Source organism: Cetorhinus maximus, chromosome 14 (assembly GCF_964194155.1).
Source record: "Cetorhinus maximus chromosome 14, sCetMax3.hap1.1, whole genome shotgun sequence".
Taxonomy (NCBI): Eukaryota; Metazoa; Chordata; class Chondrichthyes; order Lamniformes; family Cetorhinidae; genus Cetorhinus; species Cetorhinus maximus.
In genome coordinates this window covers 24,481,114-24,497,622 of record NC_135892.1, presented here as the reverse complement: position 1 = coordinate 24,497,622, position 16,509 = coordinate 24,481,114, and the positions used below count along the sequence as shown (strand labels likewise).

The following is a 16,509-nucleotide window of genomic DNA, read 5'->3' as shown; positions in this document are numbered from 1 at the left end:
AGACTTTTTCAAACAGTGAGGTGAAACATCTGTTCCAAACCTTACCACAAAAAGCCTTCAGATGAAAAGCTGATTTCTATGCTATTTGAAAAATTAGCTTATGGTATTAAGGAAAAGACCACTGGAAGATATCTCTCTGGGGCTGAGTTAGGCTCCACAGTTGAAAAAACTGACAACACTCACTTGTGTGTAGACAATCATAGACATTAATCGATGTCTATGGTGCACCTCTGTCATGGAATTTAACCTGTAATCCTAATGTCCCATTTAACTTGGAGTCTAAGAGCAGCAAACAAAAAATTCATAATATAAAACAATGTTTGTTGTTTTTAATCAATGTATACATGAATCATATTTACAGAAAGTAAAACAAAGCAAAATAATATCTATGACACTACTTCAGTCATATACAGAACCTTTCTTGAATACGTCGGGTCTAGATGTCTGTTTCATTTTGGAACCATATCATAGGGATTTGTCAGATGGTAGGAAGGTGATCAAACTGCTGCTGATGAACCTGCTTTCTGGAATCTGGTGCAGGTGACCCATTATTACCAGGGAGCTGAGGCAAAAGCTGATTTTAAAAATGACAAAACAAACTAATAAATATGCTACAAAACGTTTTGATGTGAGCCACAGACCTTCTTTCTAAACCACTCCCTCATCCCTCAGCAAATCTTGAAAATGGAAATCCCTCCACACTCCAATCTGGCACAATATTAACAGTAGCAATTCAGTCCGTCGGCAAGTCTCCACTGAAAGTAGGCAGGGACATACTTAACATACAATAGTCACAGCCCGATGACATCATTGGCACCATAACATAATATAAATATCAAACCGGGGGAGTTTCACACCACCACAGGAGGAGCCAACTGGCCAGAAAATTCCTAGAAATTTCCTTCAGTTTGAAGGGCCAGGAGGAAAAAGAGTGCACCTATCAGGCCCTGCAAGGAATCCTTGGGCAACCCCAGCCCTGGCCTTTCCACCTCGCCAATTGAAAAGGTAATCCCCAAATCCAGCATGCCCCAATCACAATGGAAATCCCTCCTCCCACTGACTGCCTTGCAATGGGTCTACAGTGAAGTTTCCTGCAACCAAATGCCGCATTGCCCGCTTGGTGGCAAGAGGATTCCAGAAAGTTTAATTTATATGGGCCCTACTGTTAGGATCAGCCAGCCTCCACATCCCTGGCCTGTCTGGGTGTGCAACCCACTTGGGGGCTCCCCACACCCTTCCCAAGACCACTCCCCACTCCCCTGTAACATCAATGCCATAGAGTAAGGACTCCTCACCATTGGGTTAGAATTTACTGCAACTTAAGTAGAATGTGCATTTTACTCTTTGTTACAGTAATAATATTAGAGTGTCATTAAAGATTTGTTTCCCATTTTTTAGCTGATCAAAAGGATTATAGTTAAATATTCTTAAGGTTTATATTTAATCAGATTAATTGTTTATTTCCATGAGCCTAATTTGCTGAGACATCAATGTGAGGCAAAAAGTCCCATTCCTAAATTGGCCATTATTTACAAATGATAACATTGCTGCTGTGTTAGATTGGAAAGCAGAACTTGTTTAAAGGATTTGGTTGCATTTTGGCCTCATCTCTGCAATGTTGTTTATTATTATCATGCTGAAATTAGCTTACAAATCCTCCAACTAAAAGAAAGCTTTACGACAATGGCAACTGGGATCATTTTTTTAAAATCTGATTTTTAAGTAGTCCAGGACTTGGATCTAGTTCTTCTATAAAGATTTCCTAATTGTTGAAATAAACAATTTTTTTAAAATAAGGCTGTAATGCACAGTTTACACTTGGTTTTACATACAAGTGAAGAGTTGTAAAGCATACTAGGGAATAGGCTTTCTACCCCTCAATTAGACCACCTTTGGTTGGCTTCATATATTCTCCAATCTTACCACCTTCTCTTTCGATGAAGATTCCTGTTCAGGACTATCTGGGCTCAGGAAAGTAGTTAATTATATTAGAACTTAACAATGGGCAGGTGGAGGTTATCTGAATTGGGAAGATACCTAGACAAAAAGGGAAAAGGCCTCAAGAAGATGGTGAGTCAACTATTTGCTTTGTTATTTCCATCAAATGGTGTTCAAAACAATTTTCTAAATTCTTTTCAGAAACAATGACCATTCACTATTGAACTTTTTGAACAAACTATATTTATTTGGTTTTGCTGTCTGTTCCTGCCCCTGCGACCTTTGGAGCCCCCAAGGACCTATCCTTCATCTCCTCCTTTTCTTCATCTACATGTTGGCCCATGGCACGTCAACAACGCACCTTTAATATAGCAAAATGTGCCTAGGCCCTTAACAGGAGTATATCAATAAATACTTTTGAAAATGAATCACAGGGGACAAAAGGTCAGGTGGCTAAAAGCTTGGTCAAAGATGCAGGTTTTAAGGAGCATCTTAAATGTCAGAGAGGTGGAGTGGTTTAGAGAGTGAATGCCAGAGCTTAGGGTCAAGGCAGCTGTAAGCTCTAGGCCAAAGGTAGAGTAATCAAAATCAGGATGCATATGATGGCAGAATCGGAAGTGCACAGAGATCTCAAAGGCTTATAGGGGTTGAGAGTGTTACACTGATAGGGAGGGGCAAGGCCATGGAGTGATTTGAAGAGTGAAATGTTAAAATTGAGGCATTGCTGGATCAAGAGTCAGTGTAGTTCAGTGAACACCAGGTTACAGGTGAATAGGACTTAATGCAAAATAAGGTAAGGGTAGCAGAGATTTGGATCAGCACAAATTTATGTAGGGTGGGGGATGGGAAGCTGACCAGGAGAGCATTTAAATAGTCTAGAGGTAACAAAGGAATCAATAAGGGTTTCAGCAGCAGATGAGCTGAGGTAGGATCGGAGTCAGCAAGCAACATGGATAAAGGGGAGCCTGTGGATGTTATGTACTTAGATTTCCAGAAGGCATTTGACAAGCTGTTACATCAAAGGTAACTACAAAAAATAAGAGCTCATGGTGTAGGGGGTAACATATTAACATGGATAGAGGATTGGTTAGCTTACCAAAAGGCCTCCTTCTGTGATGGAACCATTCTTCTCTGATCCATGGCCACACCCCACCCTATCTCTGAACTTTCTCCAAGTCTACAATCCTTTGAGAGCTCTGTATTCTTCTGACACTGGCCTCTTGCACAGCTTCTACTCCCTTCACCCCACCATTGGCTGCCATGCTTTCAGCCAGGCAGATCCTACTGTCTGGCATTCCAACAAATATAACAACTTACATTTACACTGCATCTTTAACATAGTAAAACATACTTAGAAAGAGTATACTTAGAAAGAAACATGCTTAGAAAGAGCATATTTTTGACACCTGACCGCATAAATAGTTATCAGGGCAGATGACCAAAAGCTTGGTCAAAGAGGTAGGTTTTCAGGAATATCTCAAAGGAGGAGAGAGAGAGAGAGAGAGAGAGGCAGAGAAGTTTAAAGAGGGATTTCCAGAGTTTGGGACCTAGGTAGTTGAAAATACAGCTACCAATGGTAGAGCAATTAAATTCAGGGATGTGCAAGGGGCCAGAATTGAAGGGCAGAGATCTCAAGGAGGTTACAGAGATAGGGAGGGGTGGGGCCATGGAAGGATTTGAAAATAAGGTTGAGGATTTTAAAACTGAGGTGTTGTCAGGCCGAGAAGCCAGTGTAGGTCGGGAAGCACTGAAGCTTCTCCTCCTCCCTCACCCTCACCCACCCCCTACTCACCACCCCCCCGCCCATAAAACTCTCCTTAAAACACAACTCTGACTAAGTTTTTGGTCACCTCTCCTTTGGCTCAGTGTCCATTTTTGACTGATTATGCTTCAATGAAGTGAGTGGGATGATCTTCTATATTAAAAATGCTAAATAAATGCATTTGTTACTGTTGTAGAGTAATAAATAAGACAACCACAAAATTGTGTAAATGTATATTAAAAATGCACCTTCACTAAATGTAATTTTTAGTGCTAAGGTTGGTGTTAAGTGACTGTGTGTGACTATTAAGCTATATAAAGACCAGATCAAAGTAAACACTCATCTGTACTGAGTCAACTAACCTCAGCAAGGGTGGCAGTTAGGATGCTACAGTTTACCTCAGCAATCCTGGGTGAAAGAATGGTAAATGTTGGCCAGAGGTATTGCTTCTGGTTACCATTCAGTGACCTTAGGATGGACCTTAAAGGACTTCACTTGCTTATAATGCCCCATCTGGTAGAATAATCTGATAGGCCTCACTGACTAGGCTCCTACATTTATAATAGCTACTTGGGTGAAGGGATGGAGGGCTGCTGGCACCTGTAGAATCGTGTGCAGCATTAGTCAGTGCATTCAGAAGGGAGAAGAGAAAATTGAAAATAATATTACAGAGGTATAGAGAATTTCATTGTACTGGTATAAAGTTCCCATGTGCTTGTGGAAGTAAAGTAGCGGAGCGGGGTTAGGGGGGAGGGGGTGGCTGGAGAGGGAGGGTTAAATCTCCGAATAGTCCATTGATGATCTGGCCAACTACATTAGAAGACGAAATAATTCTCACAAACATGCAAGTTGCAAAAGACAAAAGACAGAATCGTCCCAGATTTGCACTAAGTGCTGTAGCGGGTGGGAAAATGGATGTTTTACCCACTGGCCACAATGGCGGCTTGGCGGCTTTTTGTGCTGTATCACCCCATTCCCAGCATGCCTCGCCTTATCAATAATGCATTCACAGGGGAACATGCCATCTCGCTGGCGGGCAAGCTCGGATTTGCCCACCAGACCATGACCTCAGCACTTGCTCGCTCTGGGCGCCATGCTGAAAGCGCACCAGACCACATGCCAACTTCACATCTTCAGGCCAGGGCTACTCCAGGTGACAGATGGCCCCAAAAGCAAATAAGGCGTCAGCCCCCAAATTTAGTGACGCCTCTTTGGGGCGCCTGCTGGATGCAGTGAAAGGCTGCCGAGATGTCCTCTACCCGTCTCTGGTCACAGGAGGTCCACCAGAGTCACCACCCTGCCTGGGAAGTGGCGGCAGCGGCGGTCAGCGCCACCTGAGCACTGAAAAGGTCAGCCATCCAATGCAAGAAGAGGATGAAAGCTCCCATCCATTCCGGCAGGCTCATCACCCTCAACTCAAACCCATCGCACATCCACAGGGATCTCATGCCTCAAGGGACAATACCAATAACTCTCTCACAAAAACCCTCACACCTCCATCAGACTCATATCCTCGGGAACTCACGTCTCCATCTGTCTATGGCTCCGCTCGCCACACAAACATTCCATGCAGTGCCATGCATCCTGCTCACATGCTTTCCATCTGTTTTCATTCAGGACAAGCTGCCTCACAACAGCAGGGAGAGGTCCCAGGCCACAGGTGGAGTGGCCCACATTAGACCCCTCACTCGCTTTGAGGAGTGTGCCATCGCACTGAATGGTGAGGACATGGACCATACCTGCAGTGACGATGAGGTCAGAGGTGAACACCCACATGAGGATCCTACACCACATCATCCCTCTTTCAACGCAACTGTGAGTGCTCTCTCTCCTGCTTCTGACTCTGCTGCCATGCACTAATTATCTCTATTTTGGTTCACAGGGAGCTCTGCCAAGCGACCGACACCCTCAGCTAGCCAGTCCCTCAGCTCCATCCAGGTCCTCACCTCCAGTCAAGAAGACACCTCCTCCATTGAAGAGCTGGAAATAAGCAGCTTGGAAGACCCGTCACAGCACTTACCCACACTCTCCACCAACACAGAGGCACACACCTCAGTGGGACCTAGATCTAGAGCAGGTTTGGGTTTGCAATCAGTTGGTCATTGCAAGGACACATGTCTGCAGGAGGAGGCAGGTTCAGCCGAGCTCACCAGCAATCAGAGGGCAGCGGGGGAAGAGGCATCTGTGAGGTCCGAGTCAGATGACGAGCCTCTGGATTCGGTCTTCCAACTCATCTTGGAGAGTCAGCAGAAAGCAGGGAAACATCATGCAGAGCTGTTGCAAACCTTCAACAGAGTGGCATGTGAGTCGGAGGAGTGTGTCCGCTTGCTTTCTGATGAAGTGGTGCACACATGTGTGCGCATGGAGGTCTCCATGAGAAGGATGACAGACTCCATGGAGACCCTGGTCCAAAAAAACGTGGAGATGTGCACTGACCTGCACTTCATCGCAGTAGCCATGGGTTAGTTCCTCCGTGGCAATACAAAAGGGAAACGAGGCACATCGATGTCCCTTCAGGTGCCTCCTCCCCTCAAGGAGTCAGGCCGAGGCCCTCGGGTACCTGAAGGGAAGAGGAGCGGCAGCTGGACACCACTGGGTCTTCCACTCAGGAATCTCAGAGGCTGTCCTTTCCCTCCGAGTCCCCTTTGCCTGTGACCCCCCCTCAGCCTCGTCCTCTATCACCACAGTGGGAGTAGTGGCCCACAGGAGGACAGCCAAAGCAAGCTAGGGCCCACAAGGCCTCGGCTCTCCAGAGGACGCACACCAAAGAAATCAGAGGCAACAGAGCCACCCATTGCACAGGCTGTCTCCACCCCTCCTGCGTATGTCAGGGCAGCACCTAGAAGAAGTGATAGGTCTAGAAAAGTTAAAAACGTCTGATCACAAATGGTGAACACATTTTGTCACTTTATAATCTGAAAACCATAAGACCATAAGACACAGGAGCAGAAATTAGGCCATTCGGCCCATCAAGTCTGCTCCACCATTCAATCATGGCTGATAAGTTTCTCAACCCCATTCTCCCACCTTCTCCCTGTAACCTTTGATCCCCTTACCAATCAAGAATCTATCTATCTCCGTCTTAAATACACTCAATGACCTGGCCTCCACAGCCTTCTGTGGCAATGAATTCCATAGATTCACCACTCTCTGGCTAAAGAAGTTTATCCTCATCTCTGTTCTAAAAGGTCTTCCCTTTACTCTGAGGCTGTGCCCTCGGGTCCTAGTCTCTCCTACTAATGGAAACATCTTCCCCACATCCACTCTATCCAGGCCTTTCAGTATTCTGTAAGTTTCAATCAGATCCCCCCTCATCCTTCTAAACTCCATCGAGTATAGACCCAGAGTCCTCAAACGGTCCTCATATGTTAAGCCTTTCATTCCTGGGATCATTCTCGTGAACGTCCTCTGGACCCTCTCCAGGGCCAGCACATCCTTCCTGAGATACAGGGCCCAAAATTGCTCACAATATTCTAAATGTGGTCTGACCAGAGCCTTATAAAGCCTCAGCAGCACATCCCTGCTTTTATATTCTAGTCCTCTCGAAATAAATGCCAACATTGCATTTGCCTTCCTAACTACCGACTCAACCTGCAAGTTAACCTTAAGAGAATCCTGGACTAGGACTCCCAAGTCCCTTTGCACTCCAGATTTCTGAATTCTCTCCCCATTTAGAAAATAGTCTATGCCTCTATTCTTCCTACCAAAGTGCATGACCTCACACTTCCCCACGTTGTATTCCACCTGCCACTTCTTTGCTCATTCTCCTAACCTGTCCAAATCCTTCTGCAGCCTCCCCACCTCCTCAATACTACCTGTCCCTCCACCTATCTTTGTATCATCTGCAAACTTAGCCAGGATGCCCTCAGTTCCTTCATCTAGATCATTAATGTATAAAGTGAAAAATTGTGGTCCCAACACTGACCCCTGCGGAACTCCACTAGTCACCGGCCGCCATCCTGAGAAGGACCCCTTTATCCCCACTCTCTGCCTCCTGCCAGACAGCCAACCTTCTATCCATGCTAGTACCTTGCCTCTAACACCATGGGCTCTTATCTTACTGAGCAGTCTCCTGTGCGGCACCTTGTCAAAGGCCTTCTGGAAGTCCAAGTAGATAACATCCATGGGCTCTCCTTTGTCTAACCAACTCGTTACCTCCTCAAAGAATTCTAACAGATTTGTCAGGCATGACCTCCCCTTGATGAAACCGTGCTGACTTTGCCCAATTTTACCATGCACTTCCAAGTATTCTGAAATCTCATCCTTAATAATGGACTCTAAAATCTTACCAACGACCAAGGTCAGGCTAATCGGCCTGTAATTTCCCGTCTTTTGCCTTACTCCCTTCTTAAACAGGGGAGTTATATTAGCGATTTTCCAGTCCTCTGGGACCCTCCCTGACTCCAATGATTCCTGAAAGATCACCACTAACACCTCCACTATCTCTTCAGCTATCTCCTTCAGAACTCTGGGGTGTAATCCATCTGGTCCAGGTGATTTATCCACCTTCAGACCTTTTAGTTTTCCTAGCACCTTCTCCTTGGTAATGGCCACCATACTCACCTCTGCCCCCCCAACTCTCTTGAATTTTGGGGATGTCACTCGTGTCTTCCACTGTGAAGACTGATGCAAAGTACCTATTCAGTTCCTCCGCCATTTCTTTGTTCCCCACTACTACTTCTCCTGCGTCATTTCCAGTGGCCCAATGTCCACTTTTGCCTCTCTCTTACCCTTTATATATCTAAAAAAATCTTGCAATCTTATTTTATATTACCCTCATATTTAATCTTCTCCCTCCACTTTCACTGAATAATGTGTAATGTTGTCTTTCAGCTTCATTTACAGGCTTCGCAAGTCCTCCCCCTGCATCCCCTGCCCCCCACCCCCCTGCATCTCCACCCCTATCCCCCCACCCACCCACCACTAGCAGTTCAGCTGCACGCAGCCAGACCATGAATGATTCTGGAGGGAGAAGTTTGAAGTTTGTGTATGGCAGGGCCTTTCAGAGTCTTGTGCAATCATTCTCCCACGCATGCGGAGCCTTCCTCCATCACACTCATCTCAATGTCCTGAGCATTTTCAATGCTGCCTGCTAGGTTTCTCTTTCAGTTGTCCATTTGAGCTGACCTGCATCTCTGCCCACCCACCTGCGTTCCCATGCAGCACCTATGCTCATCCAACAAAAAGCTCCGCTCCCTTTCGATTTTGCCAGCCGCGGTAGTCATTAAGTTTCTTCTCAGCTCCCTCATCCTTTCCCCTCCCTCAGTCACCCATGTCCTTTCCCCCATCATTGTTGACCCCCCGGCATCGTCTTCCGCCTCCCCAATGTCATCTACCAACAAGAACCTTTTTCTTTCCAGGATGTCCAGGTGAACATGCACATTCCCTACCTTCCTTAGAATCCCACCCCCATCCATATTGACCTTCCCAACCTCCTCCTTCCCACCCCCAGGGTCCGTCCGTGTCTGCCTCCAAGTCCCCACCAACCACCCTCACCGTCCCTTCTACCGCTACCGTTGCACTCTCAGCCTTCCACCCTTCTGGCTTACTCTGTCCCTCTCATACTCACCATTCCCTCCTACCATGCCCACCCTCAGTTTTCTCCCCAGGAGGCAGTCATTGACTCCACAGACCCCTTCCCTGTACATTCATCTGGACATTCCCCCTCTTACTCCCTCCTCAACCCTTAATCTCTCCTCCCCCAGACTCCTTCCTCCCCCTGAAGTTCTTTCCTCCTCTGAATTCCTTCCCCCCCCTGCACCTACCTCCCCAGTTGCCATATTCTCCCCCGCACTCCCTCACCACCTAACACCTTTAATCCCCCTTCCCAACATCACCCCCCCTCCCGGTACACCTTCCTCTCCCAGTCAAACCTAGACTTTCCTCTCCCAATCCCTCCTGGTACACCTTCCTCTCCCACTCACAGCTGGACATTCTTCTCCCCGCACCCCCTCCCACCATTATCGATCAACCGCAGCAGCCCATGGCCAAGACCGTGATGTCCCGAAGCAGACCCCAGACATCAACAGACACCTCCCGCCTTCCGTGAGCTGCTTCGTGGCAGAGCCATGTCCATGAGAATCCACCCTGCATGCGATACACATGTTCTTCCAGGGTCCGGTAGCTGTAGGGCTCCAGCATCTTCTGCTCCTCAGATGTCCACGATGCGAGCAAGGACTTAACTGTAAGTCCTGACTTATGCACATCACACTTGTCCAGACATGTTCTGAGCCGGCGTGTTTACCCGCCAACATGGGCGGTTAGTTTGACATGGGGGAATGATTCCGGCGAGCAGGCAAGATGATGAGATGCAAATACATTGAAATTAGGTTCTCGATATTGCTCGATGGGAAAGGTCATCGATGGATAGAGCAGACGATTGCAGACTGGTTTCACAATGGCATAAAGCCAATTTTGGCCTTCTTGCCATATTGTCCGCTCACGCCTGCCATGACACCCGTTGGCAACAGGGCTGGAAAATTCCAGCCAATGAATGCTCGAAAGGGTTGATCTGTACTGTGTGTTAACTGCATTGAAATGTTCTAGTTGTCTTGAGTGTTCTTTTTTCACTTTAACTCCTGACGCCTACCGACCAGCCCTTATAGAAACAGCTACTCACGTGCATTCGGGCCTGCTTTGCAACTGTCGGCACGTGCATAGTTTATTCAATCAAGATGATGGCTGCATGCCACTTTGGTCCCAGGCCAGTTTAACACTGCAACTTTAACCACAGAAATGGAATGTCAACTGTCAGTGTTAAACAATTTATTTCTTCGGATTTGTTAGGTATTCAGGTTGAAAATCGGGTTTCCCCACCTTAACAACTACACAACTATGTAATTTCTGAAATTCTGGATTTTATAATGTGAGTGGAAGAACACCAACTCATTAAAAGATTAAAAATTGAAAGTCTGAGGCAGAGTTGAGACCCCTCTTTGCTCCGCGATGGATTTAGACTTGTTCCAAGACACGTTTGTTATCGATTTTTAAATAGCTTTCTTACTTCATTATTTACTTTTAAATGTAATTCCACTGCGCTCTTATTTCTCTCACTGGTGCCACATTTACTTTTTATTTTACTTTTAAAGAATTAGAAAGCCAATTCCCTAATCCAGCCAGGCAGGATGTTGCTGGCCGTGCTTCACTGACTGCACCTGCACGTGTGTTGGATGTGCTCCCCTAGTGTTGTGACATCAACAAATGCAACCTTCTTTTTCATTGCAGTTCACCACTGTTGCAACTAATTTATCTTGAACATTCTTTTTTATGAATCTGATTCCAAGTTAGCAAATCAAGAAGACAAGCTTACATGACCTTCCCCTTTTCATTATGTTATGTAAATTTAACTCCATTTCTCTACTTTCCATTTCTTTCATTCTATACCTGGTTCATATGTTAAACTGAGCCAAAGCAGTTCATCTGTACCTGTCGTATTTTTCGATTCTGGCCATCAAGCCACTGCCTAGATTTCTCATTTTCATCTCGATATAAATCAAAGAATGGGTTTTCGAACAAGTCTTCACAGCTGCATCTGACCTCTGGATCCATTTTCAAACAACTCTGAATTAAAATGGACTCAAAGAGTCATCTGATACCAGAATAAACAGCTTTGAAAAAAGACGAATGCCTTTAAAAGAAGCAAAATATAGACAAGTACTGAACAATCTACTGAAGGTAGCAGGTATTTCTCAGCTTCATGAAAGCCAGAGCATGAGGGTTTATGTTTGGAAACTTATCTTCTAGGGGTTCCAAAAAAACAGAAAACTTTTATAATATGTAAGAGTTACTGAATAGTAAGAAAAACAGTATTCTCTTAATATTTGTATAAATAGTACTATGAAAAATATCTATTAGTTACAGAAAAAAACAGTTGTCAAAAGCCTGTTGCAATTTCCATAAACTCAGTGTCAAATTCTGGATTAAAGCACTTAGGTATGATACCTCAAAGAAAAATTACAATTTTCTTCCCTTTCTTTCTTGAGAGTGCTGACTCAGGCTACAATGTAATTCAACATTTAAAGCCAATTATAACAGCTTAATGATGCCAACTTCCCATGTCTATTCAGCTCACTCCTAATAAAGACAGTGCAATTAAAAATTAAGCCATCTGGCTGCCCAAAACCAATTTTTAAATATATTTTAAAAACTCAGGTGGATGTAGCTCGCTCTCCGATGACCTATGGGTAATTGATTACACATCAGCAAATCAAGAAGATGAAATTGCATGCCCTTCTCCTTTTCATTACATTATTTAAGTTTGATTATATTTCTCCACTTTCCACTTCTTTTTGTAACCACGTAGGGGTAAAGTATCAGCTGGTTTAGGTATATGGTCTAGAAGGCCCCACGTTTGATTATCTGTCAGTTTTGAGTTGAATGATTGCAGCTGGAGCTCTACAAATGGCTTCACCAGACCTGGGCTACCGTGGGGAAAATTAATTCCTTTTGTTGACCACAATCCGGCATCCTCTAATGGAAAATGGGAACTGGGGTAGTTTTCAGATTTGGCTTTGTTCTTAAGTCCCCATGATCAAACAGTGTGCCGACACTCATGTTTAGACTTACAGATAGGTGTCAGCATGGAAAGATATGTGCAAAGTACCAGAGGGCTGGCTTCCTGTGCCTATTAAACTGTATCGCACCAAGCGGTATCAGTGTCTTCAGGACAAAAAGGGAGAAAGAAATTAAAGAAAGGAAGTCACTGGATAAATTCAAAAATTATTAATCTATTACCAAGTAATTGGCCAATGTACTGCATGTGCAGTATTAAACCACACTGAACAGGAGGGTCCCAGGCTTAATCCCTTATCTGTGCTGAGTTAGCTAATCTCAGTCTAGATTGTGATGGCAAGGCTCAAGGTTTGAAGCTGCTCAGGATCAAGTAACCTGCTTACACTGAGGACCAGATTTTCGTGGAAGAGGTGGGAAGGTCAAGTTGGGCAACTAATTAGACTGCTATCTGAAAAGGAAGAATGCACACGGTTACAGGGAGAAGGCATGAGAATGGCACGAAGTGAATTGCTCATTCAAGAGCCAGTGCAAATACGATGGGCTGAAGGGCTTTATTCTGCACTGTAACAAGTTTGTGATTCTGTAAAGCTGTCTATCAAACTGGGAACACAGCCACCTGCTGTGATAGGTAGTTCTGGACCAGCCACGCATTTGTAATAGCCTCATCTATCAAAATAAAACTTGGAAAATCACAGAATCACACAGTGCAGAAGAGGCCCTTCGGCCCATCGAGTCTGCACCGACACATGAGAAACACCTGACCCACCTACCTAATCCTATTTACCAGCACTTGGCTCATAGCCTTGAATGTTATGACGTGCCAAGTGCTCATCCAGGTACTTTTTAAAGGATGTGAGGCAACCCGCCTCTGCCACCCTCCCAGGAAACGCATTCCAGACCATCACCACCCTCTGGGTAAAAGAGTTTTTCCTCACATCCCCCCTAAATGTCAACAATGGAGTCCATTGAAACTGAAATACCTAAAGGCCTTTTTTTAAAGCTGTAGTCACTATTTCATTTCCATTTCAAAGCTAACTGCCTTTCAATCAATGGAGTGCAGCAGGTGCTTAGATTTTTTTTAGTTCAACAGCAGGGCCATTTTTTTCAAAGCTAAAGATCACTGGACATTTAAATCTCAGTACAAAACATGACAGGAGGCTTTTGTGGCATATTAGTTTTGAATGCATTATGGCACTTTTCTCCATTGGGAAGAGTACTCTAATGTATGTCAACAATAGTGGTCAATGAAATGGTCAACTTACCTTTGTAGAACAGAACCGTTTAATTATTTACTGCAGGAAAACACATCTAACATACAGTACAGCATCCAGCTATTGAAACTGAAAGAACATTTTTTTTGTATTTCAAAGCCTGTCAATGAAAAAAATTCCAGGAATAGGTGACTGTTTTCTTTTTTTGGTTCCCCACTTGCAACTTTCCCTGTGGTTCACAACTCCTCTGAGGTACCATGAACCACATCTCCTCCCAGGCTGGGCCTGGCTCCATGAAAGTAACATAGGGCTCTGAAATTTCCACCCGCAGTGAAGGAGGAGAATGCAGGATTGCTATGTGCGGGCTCACTACGCACAGCCTTATCCCAGGACCATAATAATCCAACACGATGGGAGTGTGGGTGGGAATCCCAGAATTCGGGTCCCATCCGCCAGTTTTAAATCCCCATGCCTCCATTCTGACACAGATTGAAGCATGAAAATCTGGGCCTGACTGTCCAAGCTCAAATAGGAAAGATAGTCACTTGAATCTAAGGACGCTGTGCCCATGGAACTTAATCTCTTGAATGAATTATTACCATCTGGATAGGAAAATAAAACTGAGAGCATTAAAGTAACTGCAGGAGATATTCATATCTTAACTGACTTTTCCAACTCCTGCCTCTCCCTTCCACTCAAATTCTCCCGCTCCTGGAGATATCATTCAGCATTGAGGCATTCTATTTCAGTGAGAAGCAAGACCCAGAGAGAGAGAGAGAGATGCTGCCTGATCTGTTGAGTGTTTCCTATATTTTCTGTATTTGTTTTAGAGAGAGAAAAACAGATCTCATGGTGGAGGGAAAACTAGGGAGAGAGGTTAGTACCATGCCAGTCCTTTACTAGGTAGTTGCAACATTTTCATCACACCAAGGTGAGAAATGCTTTATAGTTAAAATATTTCCTTATCCTTTAAAGTGATAATATTTGTATTGGTATACTGTGATTCACAAACAAGTTCATGTGTATTGTCAAAAAAATGTAATAGTTGTTACATTATCTTCTGTAATGCACAATTTACCATGTCCTCAGGGTCTGGCTCAGGTATACTAACGTCCAGAAAAAATTGGTTATTCCTGAATACATGCTCATGTCTTGGGATAAGTTTACCTATAAGAAAAAAGTCAAAATTATGCAATAAATATTGTATGTGCATCACAGTCATGTTAAAGAAAGTGAATAATATACAAGATGATAAACTAGTTTACCCAAAGTCCTTATTATCAAGTAGATTTGGTCCACATCTGATTTCCCAGGCCATAAGGCCTGTCTAGACACCAGCTCTGCAAAGACAGTACCTACAGCCCAGATATCTACTGTAGCCCCGTACTGTTTATCTCCCACAAGCAGCTCAGGTGCTCGGTACCACCGAGTTGCTACGTAGTCTGTGTAATCGTCTCCTGGACTTGCTGTTAGGGGAAAATAAAATTGATATAATTTCACACTATATAAAGTTTCTTCAGGCCATATATGGCTCTGCGTGTGATTTGAAAATTCACTTTCTACTGCTGGTATGTTCATTAAGGCTAGGAGTTAACATATTTTTCCAAAAATCACTTAAACCAAAAACTAAATAATTTATATATGAACATATTTTAAATCATTTGACTACAAGGTGATAACATTACAATTCAAAGACTATTCCTATGCAAGTAAATAGTTTATAAGCTCACAAAAATAACAGTAGGTTATTGTAGGTGTCTTTGCTTTAGGATCAAATGCTTAGGTAGGTTTTTAAAGGTTATGTTTTCTCCAGTTTTCCCTGCTTCTCATTTTCCCTCTTCAGTTTTCTGGATAATTGAAAATGCACATAAATAACCTGGCTCTGAGACCAGTGATTTCAAAAGCTGGATGCTAGGAGTCTCCAACAATGAGCTAGATTTTATTTGTTGCTTTCTTTTCCCAAAATATACTTTATTCATAAAAATTGTAAAAGTACATGATAAAACATTTTGACTTGAAAATTACAGAAAGTGCAATAAAATTCAACTTGTCTCCATATAGCATGTTATACTCTGAGGTCCCTCAATACAATTTTAATACACTTAATGTTTATAATATACATTCCATGTCAGGCATAAAGCCCGAGGTATTTTACACTGATTCTAGACCCTCGGGGTAACATGACTGAAAGGCTTTAGACAACAACTTTTCCCCATTGCACTTTGGTGGCGGCTGGCTCGAGTTTTAGTGCATTCCTCAGCACATAATCCTGGACCTTGGAATGTGCCAGTCTGCAACATTCAGCCAAGGAAGACCAGCAAGTTTTGGAAAGACCAAAGAGTGTCTTTCACCAAGTTAATAGCCCTCCAACCACAGTTGATGTGCATCCCTGGGAACAGCCAGTAGAGCAGAGTCCTGCATCATGAAACCGCTCAGGGTGAGCCTTGACAGAAACCATTGCATCTCTTTCCAGGCCTTCTTTGGAAATTTGCTTTCCAAGGGCATTTGCTAGAGTGTGTATGTGTAGATGTTGAGGGAGGACATGATTGAGCTGGGCTGCAATGCTGACACTCAGCTTTCAATCTCACATGAAAATGGACACACAATACTTTTTCAATGTAAAATGTCCTATTAATATATGGCATTCAAAGTAAGAAATGGCATACTTAGTATCCTAGCAAATCCAAAGTCACAGAGCTTGATGACTCCTTGTTTAGTAATTAGAATGTTTTCTGGCTTGACATCTCTGTGAATACACTGGAAGAGGAGTATCAAATTAAAAAGTAAAATCTGCTTAGTTTGTCCACATGAAACTTTAATTCAAGGGTGTAAATACATAGTTTATCACATTTATTGCCTTGAACAAATCCTTCTTGAATATTAATGTTATTTAAAAACTAGGCACAAGTACAATATATAAAACAAGTTGATTATTATGCCACACACAGCATTTGTTGTGGTAAGCTCACACAGTTCTCTCAGTTCTCAGGAGATAAAACTAGTAAGTTGAATAGTTTAATATTTTTGATATTTCCTTCTTAAAATTACACTGTCAAATCCAGCCTACTACAGAAAACCAACAATTTG

General features: G+C 43.7%; 1 protein-coding gene across 1 annotated transcript in view; it reads right to left on the bottom strand.

The window, feature by feature from the left end:
* Nucleotides 1-400: 400 nt before the first annotated feature.
* The window catches only part of LOC144689532 (cyclin-dependent kinase-like 4), a 100,352-nt gene continuing 84,243 nt past the window's right edge, over nt 401-16,509 (bottom strand). The window contains exons 5-10 of the mRNA XM_078556698.1: nt 16,089-16,179; nt 14,688-14,888; nt 14,497-14,589; nt 11,370-11,445; nt 11,128-11,258; nt 401-582 (exon numbers count right to left, since the gene is read on the bottom strand). Coding sequence (XP_078412824.1) covers nt 479-582; nt 11,128-11,258; nt 11,370-11,445; nt 14,497-14,589; nt 14,688-14,888; nt 16,089-16,179 — 696 coding nt within the window. The 3' untranslated portion in view covers nt 401-478. The remainder of the gene's footprint in view (nt 583-11,127; nt 11,259-11,369; nt 11,446-14,496; nt 14,590-14,687; nt 14,889-16,088; nt 16,180-16,509) is intronic.